This window comes from Nothobranchius furzeri, chromosome 16 (genome assembly GCF_043380555.1).
Source record: "Nothobranchius furzeri strain GRZ-AD chromosome 16, NfurGRZ-RIMD1, whole genome shotgun sequence".
Taxonomy (NCBI): Eukaryota; Metazoa; Chordata; class Actinopteri; order Cyprinodontiformes; family Nothobranchiidae; genus Nothobranchius; species Nothobranchius furzeri.
This window is the reverse complement of record NC_091756.1, coordinates 35,625,907-35,640,911: the sequence shown is the minus strand read 5'-3', so window position 1 is coordinate 35,640,911 and position 15,005 is coordinate 35,625,907. Positions and strand designations below refer to the sequence as shown.

The following is a 15,005-nucleotide window of genomic DNA, read 5'->3' as shown; positions in this document are numbered from 1 at the left end:
AATGTGTGTGTGTGTGTGTGTGTGTGTGTGTGTGTGTGTGTGTGTGTGTGTGTGTGTGTGTGTGTGTGTGTGTGTGTGTGTGTGTGTGTGTGTGCGCGCGCACGCGTGTGTGAATGATACATTGTAGTGTAATGCGCTTTGGAGTCCCATAACTCTGAAAGGAGCTTTACCAGTGAGGGTCATGATGAATGAATGGCTAGTTTATTTTCAAACAAGCCTTAAATGGCATGTACAGAAAGAACAGGTAACACTTTACAATAAGGGCTTCTTTATTAGCATTACCATTATTGTTAAAGTGGCAGTGTGTAGCTTCCTAGTGCTAGGGGGCAGTACATACATTTCGGGGTAGTTTTACACCATATCACTGTGCCTGTTGCTAGTTTAAAAAACATTACGGTGAATGTTGTTACCTGTGGAGCAGAAAGCATGCAACCTCAACGATACTCATCAGAGTTTGTTTTGTCTTCATTCAGTTCCATCGAGAGAATGCAATGCCGATTGCATTTTTCTGGTGCTGTAGATTTCTAATCTGCTCAGGGTACTGTGCCTGCCAATGATGTCATCAAACTACGGCAATACCACTCGGCTAAAATATATTGCATCTTTTCCCATTCTGTTCTTTCACATAGGTTTTAGAAAGTTCAGAAGTTTTGTTATTAAATTCATGTTAAATTATTTTACTGGCAAAATGTTTCGAAAAGTGGTGATGTAACATCCGTAGGTCATACGTCCAGCCAGTCATCTACAGTCATCCACAGGCTCAGGACCCTCAGCTGACCAGACGGAAACATGGTGTCAAATATGGCGTGCCCAAGAGACTTAGACCTGCTCTCTATGTACTTTAGAGATGATTTTTATGGTTATGTGTTACGAAGCCTCCAATATTTTGCAATGACTGGACATCATTTCATTCATTTTTAACAACATTACAATGGATATTTCCAGAGATTATTGGTAAAACTACACATTGGTCTCTTTATGGTTAGGACAAAGGGCTGGTGGTGTGTGTGTGTGTGTGTGTGTGTGTGTGTGTGTGTGTGTGTGTGTGTGTGTGTGTGTGTGTGTGTGTGTGTGTGTGTGTGTGTGTGTGTGTGTGTGTGTGGGTGGGTGGGGGGGTCTACTTTCGACTGCATCTTTGTTTAGCTAGCTTAGTTGCCACAAAGGTAAAGTATGCTGGAAAATGTTAAAAGAACACAACCAAATGTGTGTTGGTAGTTGTTGTATAAAGAAGGGATGCATCAGCATCAACATTGGTATTGGCTGATCTTAGTCATTTTTTAACATATCTGTTTGAATCCGACAGCTAAAACTGGACTGATACTAATGACTGCTGTTTATTTTAATCTGGCCAGGTGCATATGTGTATCAGGAGGGGGAGGGGAGGGCTTGACCATGTGGTGTTTGTTTGGTCATGTGATAGTGTCAGTGATGCAGGATTGTGAAGATGTTTAACTGAAATATGGAAGTAAGGAAGGGGGTCTGGTTGCTTTTACATGATGTAAAAATTATTGGTAAATATCAGTTATCGGCCATAACAACTGTATTAATATGACATATTGATATCAGACCAAAATCTTGAATAATGTTGGAAATATTTCACACGAGCATAAGTATCAGTTGTGTTAATTATCATCAGACACATTGAACTTGCAATAGTTAAAATCGTAATTACTCAAATGTATTTATTCTTGTGTACATTGTGGCTTTAACTAACAAAGTAAGGACAATGGCACTGGAATTTTAGTTTGTCTATATTATTTTTCTGTACTGACACAGGTCCACACGTTAGAATAAGTTTGTGGTCACTCCACTGCTTTTGTTAATTCTGCCATGTTTATTTTATTTCATCAGCCCAACATTGTCCCATCCACCAGTTTCAGTGTACCAATGGCTACTGTGTCCCACAGTCGTTTGTGTGTGATCACTGGGATGACTGTGGGGACAACAGTGATGAGCAAGGCTGTGGTGAGGATCACTCCTATGTTTACATAAACAACGTGCAGTTTTCCAGCAGCACATTTACTGTTATTTATCACATTTATCATTAAGTGTACCCGAGCTGTAGTGGTAGTGAGTTTGCATGTTCCAGTGGTCGTTGCATTCCTCAGCGTTGGGTGTGTGACAAGTTCAACGACTGCGGGGACTACAGCGACGAGAAAGGATGTGGTGAGAAAACTTGACTCGTGCTTCCCAGTTTTAATTTAGACATATTTATATTAACACTAAATGTCTATGAAATACTGTATAAATGTTTAGATCCACACTTGACTCTTTTAAGATTTTGTCTCCAAACAGCCCAACTTTCTTCTGACCTTTTAGAGAGAGTCTGAAGTTCCTTCTCTGGACTTTGCTGACTTTTCAAAGCAAATTATGCTGTTTGTACTTGAAAGCCGAATAAAGAGAATAATAGATGAGCTGCTAGTTATGTCTTATTATGCTGTCTTCAAGAAATAGAGAAAGAATCCAGTAAATGCCTGCTACAGGACCTAAGGAAGTCATCAATTGATAAAACTCTGTAATCCAAGTTTTCAGCTAATAGATGTTTGGCAAACAGCCAGCAGGTGCTAAAACATAGTTTTTAAAAATAAACATAGATTTAACTAATGAAAATGGAACTAACTGCATCTTCATTACAAGCTGTTGGTAACAAGATTCCCTAAGATCCAAATTTAAACTTTTCTTTGCAAAGCCTTCTGTCTCGGCAAACAACAAGAGTTTAGTAAGCTTTTCATGCCTAATTGTTTCACACGTAAGTGGAAACATCTACAAAACATTACATGGAAAATGGTCAAGTGCTGGTCAGGTCCCATCGGGTCCTCTTGGCGTGTGGGACTCCAGAGGCAGCCAGCAGGTACCAGCAGTCCAAGTGGAATGCAGCTCGGGTGGTCACGGAAGCAAAAGCCCATCCGGCGCCTCAGGAGGGGAAAGCGATGTGCTTCCAAAATTGTTTATAATGGGGATGGTGTGCTGCTGACTTCAAAGACCACCTCAATTCCAGGAAGGAAACAAAGCAAAGTCTCTGGTGCTGATATCACTGAGGTGGTCAAAAAGCTCCTTGGTGGCAAGGCCCCAGGGGTGGACAAGACTTCATCCAACCAATCTACATGTATTTTGTGTATTTGGAAAAGGCATTTGACCGCGTCCCTCAGGAAGCCCTTTGGGAGGTACTGTGGGGGTATGGGGTACCAGGCCCCTTGATATGAGCTGTTAGGTCCCTGTATGACCGGTGTCAGAGCTCGGTCCATATTGCTGCTGTATTGCAGTGAGAGTTGGACTCCACCATTGCTGCCCTTTACCACAGACTGTTAATAACTTTTATGGACAGGATTTCTTGGCACAGCCAAGGTGTTGAGGGGTCAGTTTCCATGGCCTGAGGTTCAGGTCTCTGCCTTTTTGCAGATGATGTGGTCCTGTTGGCTTCATGAGACCATGATCTCGGTTTGCAGTATGAAGCAGCTGGGATGATAATCGGCTTCTCTAAATCTGAGACCATAGTATTGAGTTGGAAAAGAGTAGACTGCCTTCTCCAGGTCAGGAATAAGGTCCTGCCTAAAGTGGAGAAGTTTAAGGGTCTCAGAGTAGACTCGCTGCTCCTTCACATCAAGTGGAGCCAGTTGAGGTGGCTCAGGCATCTGGTTAGGATGCCTCCCTGGTGAGATTTTATGGCCATGTCCAACCAGGAGGAGACCAAAGAAAGACCCAGGACACGCTGGAGGGACAAGGCTTTTTGGACTGGCCACGGAACGCCTTGGGACTCCCTCAGAGATTACTCATTGGATACAAAATAGAAATAAGCAAGGAATGACCTAAGACTTTTGCACAGGACTGCAGGCTAAAAAGTGCCTTTTCACAAATAAGATTTAGTCAAATGTTTGAAATATGATAATTTACTATTTACAAATTGATTTGAATACTGCTTTGAGTTGGTAATGAAACTTCTCATGAAACAATCTTTGACATTCCAATACCTATACATTGTATTTCTGTTTCTTTGGCTTTTAGACAGCAATTCAAGAGACTGTTACCCTGGTGAGTGGGGGTGCCCTGACTCAACCGTGTGTATACCTGTGGGTAAAGTGTGTGATGGCAAACCCGACTGTCCTGGAGGTACAGATGAGACCAACTCCACAACACACCAAACATGCAGTAAGTCTGCCTTAAACTGTATGTTTTTTTAATGAATTTGTACAGTTGGCACAGGCTGTTAGTGTCCACTTATATTATAGTGAAATCTATTCACCCAATGTGTCAAATCATACATTTTTATCACTTACTTAAACATTTTTTATTACTTACTTAAACATGGTGCGCTGAGCTCAGAATCTAGCTAAGGTAGTTTTATAACTAAGGATGTTCGATATATGCTTATTTTTTCCCAATATCTGGTAAACTGATATAGACTTACTCTTAATTTCTGATACTGATACAAACCGATATTAATATTTGCAAGGTCCCCCCGATCAAACAAGAAAAACAATAATTAACAAACATCACATATCTCCTATCAAGCACACCTAAACTGCAAAATATGACTACTTCAATTAAAGTTAGCCAATGATGTTGTGTTTCATTTGTCTTGAGGCACGGCTAAATCCCATTCTCCCTGAGATAATCCTGTCAAACGAAAAAACTCTAAAACTATTCCTCTTTGACATTTTGAGTAAGAGGAGAAAGTTGAAAGGTTTGATGAATATTATGTTCATGATATGTAAAAGTTATTAAAAGAGCTAAAACCAAAACAGATCATTTCCAATATTACATTTTAATGTCAATATCAACCGATAATAATGGTAGGCCCATGATGTTGGACATACCTAGTTATGATCATAACTTTGTTTTTCCTTCTTTGCCACCTTTACACATATAGATTCACTTTTCAAGTCTGTGATTTTCAGGAAATTACGGCTGTCATTTGATCCTAATGTCCTTGTGACGATTTGGTCGTGCTCATACTTCCTGTCCATGAAATAATTTGGCTCATTGTTAATTTGTATTTTCAGGCTTGGATCGGTGTTCCGTGTTGAGCTGTGAGTTTCTCTGCCACCCTTCTCCTCAAGGTGGAGCGTGTTACTGTCCAGAGGGCTTTATAGTAGCAAATGACAGTCGTTCCTGTGTAGGTGAGTACCACACTTGTTGCATGAACAAAAATCTGTTGGCTACAGCGTTGCTTAGATGAAAATTACAAATACTCAATAGGAAGTTTTCTGAGAAACCTCTGAAGTTTGTGTTTTGGGTATTAACTATCATAGATTGCATATTCTTGTTTTTTTTTAATGAGTCAGCATTGGTGAATTGATGTTATTGGCCTAATTTCACAGTTCTGTGGTTCCAAATTACTCATAAATCTTCATCTCACTAACACACTTGTCGGTTCTATGTTCTAGATTACAATGACTGTGAGATCTGGGGGATCTGTGACCAGCTGTGTGAGGATCGCCCTGGGACACACCACTGTAGCTGTGCAAATGGATACTTTTTGGAGCAAGGTCATATTTGCAAGGCTAACGTATCAGGTACAGATCAACATGAAACAGGACACTATAACGAAGTGCTAATCTGGTATAATTTGCCTGGTATTGAAAATATAAATATCTGTTTATAATGTTTGTTTTGCTTTTAGTTGGATTACCGCAGCTTATTTTTACCAATGGGGGTGATGTGATGATGGCTGACATACATGGGCGTTTTGTCAGAACTCTGGTGCCATCTCAGGGCAGAGGTTTTGGTGTAGGGGTGGCCTATGATTTTTATAGCAACCTAGTCTTCTGGAGTGATACATACAACCAAAAGGTCGGTCTGGTCAACTGATTACATGATCTTCCACCTTTCTGTTTTAGTTTATTTAGATGACTGCAAAATCAACAGTCCTCATTATTTTCCTTAATGGACACTTGACTGAAGAAAAATGCTTTTAAAGGTGAAGTTTTACCTCAAACCTTTTTCATTCCAGGTTTACTCTGCCAACTACAATGGGGAAAACATCAAGGAGGTTTTGACTACAGCAGTCCGTAATGTACAGAATCTTGCTGTAGACTGGGTCAACCTAAAACTGTACGTTTTAGAGGCCATGGTGGAGCGCATCGATATGTGCGACTTTAGTGGAGGTAACCGGGTGACACTTATCGCTGAAAACCTGGAGAGCCCTCATGGCCTTGCACTGGATCCTACGGTGGGGTGAGTTTAAAGGCCTCAGTCGACAGAAGAGCAAACCCAAAGGTGTAATTGTGAAAGTTCTAAAAAATGATAAAAACCCTGAAAATTTTAATACGGTGCAAGAGCAGAATACAGGAATGATTAAGAAAGGAAGATAATTTGCTAGAGAACAGAGGCATAACATTTGATGTTATTCATAAAGTAGAACCAGGCTTAAGTGGAGGGCAAATATCAGGACCAACTGAAATGAACCAAAAGCAGACAGAAGAACTCTAGAACCAGCAAACAAATCATACAATTAAACCAAAATGGTCTTTATGAAATTAGACAAAGTACCACATAATCCTAAATGTAATCATTATCATAAATGGTGTAAGCAAAGGAAGACAAAAACATAAAACAGATAAATCACCCCAAAAAATCTTCCACAAACACTGACATTTGTTTTGCTTTGACAATACCCCATTAATCTTTACTACTTGAATCATATTCTTTTTCTTTTGCAGCTACATGTTCTTCACAGACATGGGTGTCGGGCAGAAGAAGACAAAGCTTGAACGTGCCTTTATGGATGGCAGTAATCGTGTGGAGTTGGTCAAAAACAGACTTGGCACACCAACTGGAGTTACCCTTGATATTGTCACCAGGAGGGTCTACTGGTCCGATAGCCACTTTGACACAGTGGAGACTGTCACATATAACGGTTTGAACAGGTACTTTTTGTATCTCATCTATATCTAATCTACAGAGATTATTAAAACGATCTGTGGTACGTTCTTGATAATTGATCTTATTGTGACTGTTTTCAGGAAAATAGTTCTCAATGGTGGAACACAGTCTCCACATCCCTTTGGGATGGCTGTGTTTGAAAACCATGTATTCTTTACCGACTGGACAAAGATGGGTGTCATTAGAACCAACCGGTTCAACGGCAGCGACCCAGTACTTCTTTATCGTACTGCAAAGCGGCCAGGCCATGTTGTGGTATCACACCCTGTCCTGCAAACCCTTGGTAAATAGCCACACAATATCAAACTGAAACTGGTCTGACTGAGTTTAAAACATTATTTAGTCTTGTCGGAACCTTCTAGAAATTTGTTTGTCATGAACAACATAAGAACTAGGAAATGCCTCAGATTAAACATAGAGATGATGGTGCTGTCGTGGATCAATCATATCTTTCTTGCCTTTCAGCAATGAACCCTTGTGGGAGAAACAACGGTGGGTGTCAGCACATCTGCGTGTTGAGTCACCGCTCTGACAATAATGGTTTGGGCTTCCGCTGTAAGTGTCGCTATGGATACGACCTTCAGCATGATCATCGAACCTGCTTCAGTGAGTTTTCCATTGATTGAATGAAAACAGTATATTCTGTGGGTTACATTTTTACCTATGAAGGAGACTATAAATCCTGCAACTGTTTATGTACAAATTACAAAATTTTAGAATTATTTATTGACACAAATTTTGCTCAAGGTGCGGTAGAAGTATGGTGCACTGAAGCATATGTAGACTAGAATAGGCAATGTCAAGAGATTAGTTTTACCTTTGATAGTTTGAATAACTTTTGACTCGTTCTTCATACAGAGGTGAAGGACTTCCTGCTGTTGGCCACCTCTTTGGTAGTGAGAGGAATCCCTCTTAACTTAACCCTCCAGGAGGATGTTATTCTTCCACTAACAGGACTTGGAACATCGTTCTCTGGCTCTGCTGTGGAATTTGATGGGAATGAGGAGGCTGTGTTTTTCAATGACAGGTCCTCAGGCCTCATTTACAAGTCCAACCTCAATGGCACCAGTGAGTTTTATTTCATATGTATAGTATACCATTGAACCAACAGACCATCATGGTACATCAGCTGTGCAAATAGCGTATAATGACGCATTCGTCGTTGTCTGCATTTGTTCTTGAAAGTTCACCCTTCTTTATTTGGGCCACTAATCATTCTTGTTTTATTTGTGCACCATCAGTTCAGCAGATATTAACTGGCTACAGAGTGGGAAGTATTGATGCTATGGCTTATGATTGGACCTCCAAGGTTTTGTTCTGGACCACAACTACCTACAGGGCGATTGTGGCTTTCAGAGTCACAGATAAGTCCAGGCGAGACATTGTCACTGGATTGAGGAACCCAAAGGGTATCGCAGTCCATCCCAGTGCTGGGTGAGTGTAATTGATGATGATGAAGAACTATGACTTTAAAAATTGCTCATGCTAATTTATTTCAATCATCCACCTAAATGGTGATCCATAGCTACTTGTTCTGGTCGGACTGGTATCGTCCAGCAGTCATAATGAAAGCCTTCACTGATGGCAGCAATGCTGTTCCTCTCGTCAACACAACGCTGGGATGGCCTTATGGACTTGCTCTTGACTATGTGTAAGTACATTGATGATATATGTTGTACAATCCCATGTCTCCTTTTGATGAAAAAAAAATACTAGATATGCTGTGATAAAATGAAACCTTTGGGTTCCCCAGCTGATTATCTGAAATGGCTGCTTTACAGAATGGACAGGCTTTACTGGGTGGATTCCCTTCTTGATCAGATCGGTCACATTGGCATTGAAGGAACTGACAGACAGACTTTTACCAACATCGGCCAAATCACACAACCCTACTCTTTGACTGTTTATTCAGGTGATGTTATGTTACAACCTTTTACACTTTTTAAGGGATCTTCGTTTTTTTCTTGACAGAAATAACTTTAAAATAGAAAAACACCTTATTATTGCTTTGTGACATTGCTTATACTGATGAGTAAATGTCTGTGTTATTTAGCCAGTCCCAAAATTACAAATATTCTATTCCTACTAAAAGATGTGAAATGCTGAAGCTGTAGCTTCTGCTTTGTAGACTACTTGTACGTGTCAGATGTAAGGACTAGAGGAATATTCGAAATGAGGAAAAGTGATGGAGGAGGCAATATCATGATCCGGCAAGGAGTCCCCGGTGTCATGAACATCAAGGCCTACACAGCTGACCTCCACAGCAGTAAGCTTTCTCACACAAATAAAATGAAGTCATTGTATTGAGCCAGTTTGTCTTAGGATAAACCTACTGACTGGTTCTTTGCTATCCATCCCACAGCCTTCACCAGCCGCTGTAATGTGGTGCCTAATGGGCTCTGCAGCCACTTCTGTTTCCCAACTCCCTCCTTCAGCCGGGTGTGCGGCTGTCCGTATGGAATGAAGCTTCAGCCCAATCAGAGAGATTGCATTAAGGATGAATCGGTTCCCCCACCTGACAACAACTGTGGTGACTACTCCTTTGAGTGTGATGAAGGCCGCTGTAGGCCCAACTCCTTCCGCTGTGATGGGATTATTGATTGTGTCGATCGAACTGATGAGACCAACTGCACTAATACAGGTACATGTAATTTTAAATTTGCATATGGTGATATTGGAGAAAACTGTCATAATAAATCAACTTTTATATCATTTCCAGGAGCCACCTGCTCTCCACTGGCTTTTACCTGCAACAACAAGCACTGCATTTACTCCAGCTGGCGCTGTGATGGCTTGGATGACTGTGGAGATGGTTCAGATGAAGTGAACTGTCCCACTCGTCTCCCCACCACATGTGCTGCAAACTTCTTTACCTGCAACAACAACAGGTGTATCGCTAAAACATGGGTATGTGATGGTGAGAACGACTGTGGTGATGGGTCAGATGAACACAACTGCAGTAAGTTTTTCCTCCTTTGGTATTGTTTGAAAGTTTTAAACAACTGTTCAAAATAAAAGCTGTATGTGATTTCCAGATTCAACCATCACCACCTGTCCTTCCGGCTTCTTTTTGTGTCCTGACCATCGATGTATCAGCAACTTCTATGTGTGTGATGGAGACCAGGACTGCCTGGATGGATCAGATGAGAAAGATTGTGGTAAGAATCTGAAATTCGGAGTTCTGACACACATTTGTGATAGCACATATAGCGTTTATTTTCCTGTGTTTCTCCTCTTTTACTTTATGCAGAATTTTCCTGTCAGTCCTATGAGTTTGCTTGTGCCAGTGGAGATCAGTGTGTCAGTTCCAGTTACCGCTGCGATGGCATGTTTGACTGCAGGGACCATTCAGATGAACAAAATTGCCGTATGTCAATCGGACTCCATTACAATGCAAAACCATATTTATTAGGGATGTTTGATGCTTCACATTCTGCTTTGACACCTGCAGCCACCCGAGGTCCAGGCCTTTGCCACAAAGATGAGTTCCAGTGCCAGACGGATGGTTTCTGCATACCAGACCAGTGGGAGTGTGACGGCCATCCAGATTGTGAAGATGGATCTGATGAACACAACTCGTGCCCAGCTGTCACCTGCAGGCCCAATGATTTCCAATGTGCCAACAAGATGTGCATCCCCACAAGCTGGTTGTGTGATGGGGAGAATGACTGCCGGGACATGAGTGATGAGCAGAACTGCCCCACCCCTCCATATAGCTGTCCCTCTGGACAGTGGCTCTGCCCCACTGATCAGGTGTGCATCGACCTTAACAAGGTGTGCAACGGACAGAAAGACTGTCCCAATGGAGCAGATGAGTCACCTATCTGCAGTGAGTATTCACTCTATGATTTTTTTGTACAAAGTTATCTACAAATAAATCACTAATGAACCAATGTACGTTAAAAAGATGAAGATGACTGTGCACTGAACAATGGAGGCTGCAGCGATGGTTGTGTCCAGGGACCTTTTGGGGCTGAGTGCACCTGCTCACCAGGATTTCAACTCATGAATGACTCCAAGACTTGTGATGACATTGATGAGTGTCTGATCCCTGGTTTCTGCAGTCAGCAGTGTTACAATGAGAGAGGAAGCTTTAGATGCCACTGTTCAGACGGTTACATCCTGGAACCCGATGGACGCACCTGTAAAGCTACTGGTAAGTAACTAGACAATAATACAAGAAAGCTGCTAATTCAGTATTTATAAGTAGCTGTAGGTTATACAGTATACATGTATTTAGTTCAAATGAAAATTAAACAGATTCAGTAAAAAAAAAAAGAATAAATAAAAAGATTGAAAAAAAGAAAAAAAAAGTTGAATTTCTCAACTAAAACAACCCACGCTGTTCGTTTGCTTTTTGTGTTTCAATGTTTATACTGGCTATTAGAGTTTACACATGGATACCTGAAACAATACATTATCTTGCTTTTAGACCACGAGGCAGCTTTACTTTTGGTTTCCAGACGTAGTCAGATCATTGCCAGCCAGGTGAACGTGAACCCCCCCTTGATGCGTCCAGTGGTCAGTGGTTCAAGCATCGTAACCGTTGACTTTGACCGTGTGACATCCAGAATCTACTGGGCTGATTCCTCACTGAAGAAAATACGAAGTGCCTACCAGAACAGCACTGATATACAAGACGTGAGTAACATGTTGGCACACACGCAACATACATTAATGTAGTGTGTGTTAGCTACACAGGGACTAGATATCTGAGTATATTTTGCAAACTTCTACTGCACAGAAGAACATACAACATATACTCAGAGTGCAAAAGTCTCCTTGTTGGACGTGTGTCTGGTTTAGGTATTCTCCAGTGGTCTGATGGAACCAGAGACTATTGCTGTGGACTGGGTGGGTCGAAATCTTTATTGGACTGACTCTGTTATGGAAAACATTGAGGTTTCTACCCTGGATGGTCGCTTTCGAAAGGTCCTTTTGAGCAAGAATATCACAAGTCCTCGTGGTCTTGTTTTAGACCCTCGTAACTAGTGAGTAGTTACTGTGTGTGTGTGTGTGTGTGTGTGTGTGTGTGTGTGTGTGTGTGTGTGTGTGTGTGTGTGTGTGTGTGTGTGTGTGTGTGTATGACTGTACCAACACCGAACGTAAGATAATGAAACTATTATAAAACCCTTTGTCATTTCTTCCAGTACGTACCTTATGTTCTGGTCAGACTGGGGTCAGAACCCCAGGATTGAGCGAGCCGCCATGGATGGATCAGCAAGACAAGTCATCGTCAGAACTAAGGTCTTCTGGCCTAATGGGCTGACTCTGGACTACACCACACGCAGAGTCTACTTTGCAGATGCTTACCTGAAATATATTGACTACTGTGACTATGATGGTGGAAACCGCCACCAGGTCATGGCGAGTGACATGGTGGGAAACACAAATTTACATAGGCTTACTGTCAGAAGATAATTTGATCTTCATTTGCCAGAAGGAGTTTCAAAACCGACTGTGGCTTTTTCCACACCAGATTCTTCAGCACCCACATGGGATGACAATCTTTGAAGACAGCATCTACTGGTCAGAGCGCTATACCAGCAAGGTGATGAGAACCAACAAGTTTCATGGAGGAAACATCACTATTGTAATGAACAATATCTACCAGCCCATGGGCATTGTTATGGACCATCCCATCAAACAGCCTGCAGGTAGCTCACAGTCTTATATTAAATATAACTATATGAGTAAAAATCTATCCTGTCTAGTTTTATTGAGACAAGTGTTGGATAAATGTTTTCAGCCTGAGGGGTAACTGTTTTTCTGTTTTTAGCCATCAACCCTTGTAAAGAGCACCTTTGCTCACAGTTGTGCCTGCTGTCAAATCTGAGACCCAGATACTACACCTGCCACTGTCAGTCGGGGTGGAAGCTGGATACAGACCAACGCTCCTGTATCAAAGGTAGTTGGGTTTAGCATAAACTAACTTAGTGGAAAACAATTCAAATCACACAATTTCCATTGTCTAGATTAGACAGTTACGATCTTTGTAGTATTTTAGTAGTAGTAGTATATTTTACTTACATGTTCAGATGAGGCTCCCTTCCTGATGGTGGTCAGGGATTCTGTGATCCTTGGCATTCCGTTGGACCCCTCTGATCCCTCAAACAACGCCATGGCCCCTGTGTCTGGTATCAGTCAGGGACGAGACATTGACTTTGATGACCAGGAGCATTTTGTCTATTGGGTGCAGAGCACTGTGAGTAAACATCTGAAGTTAAGTTGGAGAAATGTCATTTATTGGAAAATGACTCCGAGACGATCATTGTTTTGTCTGTACTTTTGGCCCATTTACATAGATCAGTAGTTGATTAACTTTTTCTTGAGATGTTTATTTAAAAAGACAAGATCTCTTAATTTTTCTGTTATCAGGGTTCCATTTGGCGTGTGAAAACCAGCGGCACCAACATGTCTGAGTTTGCTCCAGCTGCATTCATGGGCTCACCATCTGGTTTGGCTTTTGATTGGATAAGCAGAATGATGTATTACACCAACCCTACCAGCAGAACCATTGAAGTGAGCACCTGCTTGAAACAAGGCCTTTTTCTCCAAGCCTCTAAAAACTTTGGTTCTTTGTGTTTCTTCTTTATCAGTTTTTAAGTGAATGAAAATAATCTGTACTGGTGTAGGTAATCCGTGTGGATGGAAATGAGAAGTACCGGAAAACCCTCATCACCTCAAATGGGAAACCAGAGGGAGTAGGAGAGCCCATTGGAATTGTCCTGGATCCAGTTCGAGGGTAAAACATCTGAGAGGGATTTTACTTTTCATTTATTCACTGACTTGATGCAAATTGAGGCCCCCCACCTTAAATTCCTCAGTTGTTTTGCACTTATTCTTTTAAACTCTCCACAGGAAACTATTTTGGACAGACAAAGGCTCAGATAGTGGAGTTCCTCCCAAGGTTGGCAGTGCTGACATGGATGGAGGCAACCCCAGGAATCTGTACACCGAAAACCTGGAGAACATAGGTTTTATCACTGCTGACATCTCAGCCATGAAACTTTACTGGGGGGTAGCGGGCTCAGGGCTGGTACGTGCAGATCACTAGTTATGTTATGTTCACATCATATATTCATTCCCACAAAGTTTAAAGACATGTTTGTGTATTTCTTTATAGCTGACAGAGTTTGTGTTTTAACTGCTTATCCGTTTTTACCATGTCAAGAATTAAAATCAAAACCTGAAAACCTACGACGTTTAGTTTGTTCTTGTTTAAACTGTTTCTAATTACTTCTGCTTCTTTGTTTGCCTAGATTGAGAGCGGCACCATGGATGGTGTAACCCGTGTGACTGTGGTCACTGGCCTCTCTCATCCATGGGGGCTGGCCATCTACCAGAACTACCTGTACTACACCGATCTGGACTATGAAGTCATTGAGAGGGTGGAGAAGGGAAATGGTGCAAATATGGTGGTCATGAGGAGTGGCATGTCTGGACTACGTTCCCTCAAAGTGCATGCCAGAGACAGTATGTAGATTCACTAAGTTTTGATTGAAAACCAAATCCATTGTAGGTCTTTGACCTCTCTACATTGTCATCTCAGATTCAGCAGGTTCCACCAATGCCTGCAGCTCCAACAATGGAGGCTGCCCACAACTCTGCCTCCCGAAACCAGACAATCAAAAGACCTGTGCATGCACCACGGGATTTTACCCCTCTCAGGACGGCACACGCTGTGAACAGTACGAATCGTTTGCTGTTGTCTCTACCCTTAAATACATCCGTGGCTTCCACATAAACAGCTCTGACCACTCAGAGGCGATGGTGCCTGTTGCTGGAAGTAGGTTGGCTTTCCATACTTTTGCATTATATTAAACACCCAATTGCATAATATGTGATTTCTTTTAAAATTTCAATTGGTAACATTTTGCTAACAACAGCTGATTATTTATTTTCAGCATCCTATTCCATTAAGGACAAAGTGGACCTCCACATTGAGTCAGGCTTTGTGTACTGGAGTGACAACAGCACTTATACTTCATACAGAGGGATCTTCAGGTCCAAAACAGATGGAGGAAGTTATAGCCACATTATCAGCACAGGTGTTGGAATAAGAGGCATTCAGGGTCTGGCAGTAGACTGGATTGCAGGTACAATGACAAAGAGAAGAAGAT

General features: G+C 41.6%; 1 protein-coding gene across 2 annotated transcripts in view; it reads left to right on the top strand.

The window, feature by feature from the left end:
* The window catches only part of lrp2b (low density lipoprotein receptor-related protein 2b), a 64,805-nt gene that overhangs the window by 6,337 nt on the left and 43,463 nt on the right, over positions 1 to 15,005 (top strand). For both annotated transcript variants that reach the window (XM_015963173.3, XM_015963172.3), the window contains exons 6-38: positions 1,852 to 1,965; positions 2,050 to 2,166; positions 4,003 to 4,146; positions 5,001 to 5,117; positions 5,385 to 5,513; positions 5,621 to 5,790; positions 5,951 to 6,174; positions 6,660 to 6,866; positions 6,963 to 7,165; positions 7,348 to 7,488; positions 7,741 to 7,950; positions 8,124 to 8,316; positions 8,408 to 8,533; positions 8,664 to 8,794; positions 9,011 to 9,148; positions 9,245 to 9,523; positions 9,602 to 9,841; positions 9,918 to 10,040; positions 10,133 to 10,249; positions 10,334 to 10,711; positions 10,790 to 11,038; positions 11,315 to 11,523; positions 11,689 to 11,873; positions 12,033 to 12,261; positions 12,362 to 12,539; positions 12,662 to 12,790; positions 12,921 to 13,087; positions 13,261 to 13,404; positions 13,518 to 13,627; positions 13,744 to 13,921; positions 14,145 to 14,358; positions 14,435 to 14,671; positions 14,790 to 14,981. In XM_015963173.3, coding sequence (XP_015818659.3) covers positions 1,852 to 1,965; positions 2,050 to 2,166; positions 4,003 to 4,146; positions 5,001 to 5,117; positions 5,385 to 5,513; positions 5,621 to 5,790; positions 5,951 to 6,174; positions 6,660 to 6,866; positions 6,963 to 7,165; positions 7,348 to 7,488; positions 7,741 to 7,950; positions 8,124 to 8,316; positions 8,408 to 8,533; positions 8,664 to 8,794; positions 9,011 to 9,148; positions 9,245 to 9,523; positions 9,602 to 9,841; positions 9,918 to 10,040; positions 10,133 to 10,249; positions 10,334 to 10,711; positions 10,790 to 11,038; positions 11,315 to 11,523; positions 11,689 to 11,873; positions 12,033 to 12,261; positions 12,362 to 12,539; positions 12,662 to 12,790; positions 12,921 to 13,087; positions 13,261 to 13,404; positions 13,518 to 13,627; positions 13,744 to 13,921; positions 14,145 to 14,358; positions 14,435 to 14,671; positions 14,790 to 14,981 — 5,922 coding nt within the window. The remainder of the gene's footprint in view (positions 1 to 1,851; positions 1,966 to 2,049; positions 2,167 to 4,002; positions 4,147 to 5,000; positions 5,118 to 5,384; positions 5,514 to 5,620; positions 5,791 to 5,950; positions 6,175 to 6,659; positions 6,867 to 6,962; positions 7,166 to 7,347; positions 7,489 to 7,740; positions 7,951 to 8,123; positions 8,317 to 8,407; positions 8,534 to 8,663; positions 8,795 to 9,010; positions 9,149 to 9,244; positions 9,524 to 9,601; positions 9,842 to 9,917; positions 10,041 to 10,132; positions 10,250 to 10,333; positions 10,712 to 10,789; positions 11,039 to 11,314; positions 11,524 to 11,688; positions 11,874 to 12,032; positions 12,262 to 12,361; positions 12,540 to 12,661; positions 12,791 to 12,920; positions 13,088 to 13,260; positions 13,405 to 13,517; positions 13,628 to 13,743; positions 13,922 to 14,144; positions 14,359 to 14,434; positions 14,672 to 14,789; positions 14,982 to 15,005) is intronic.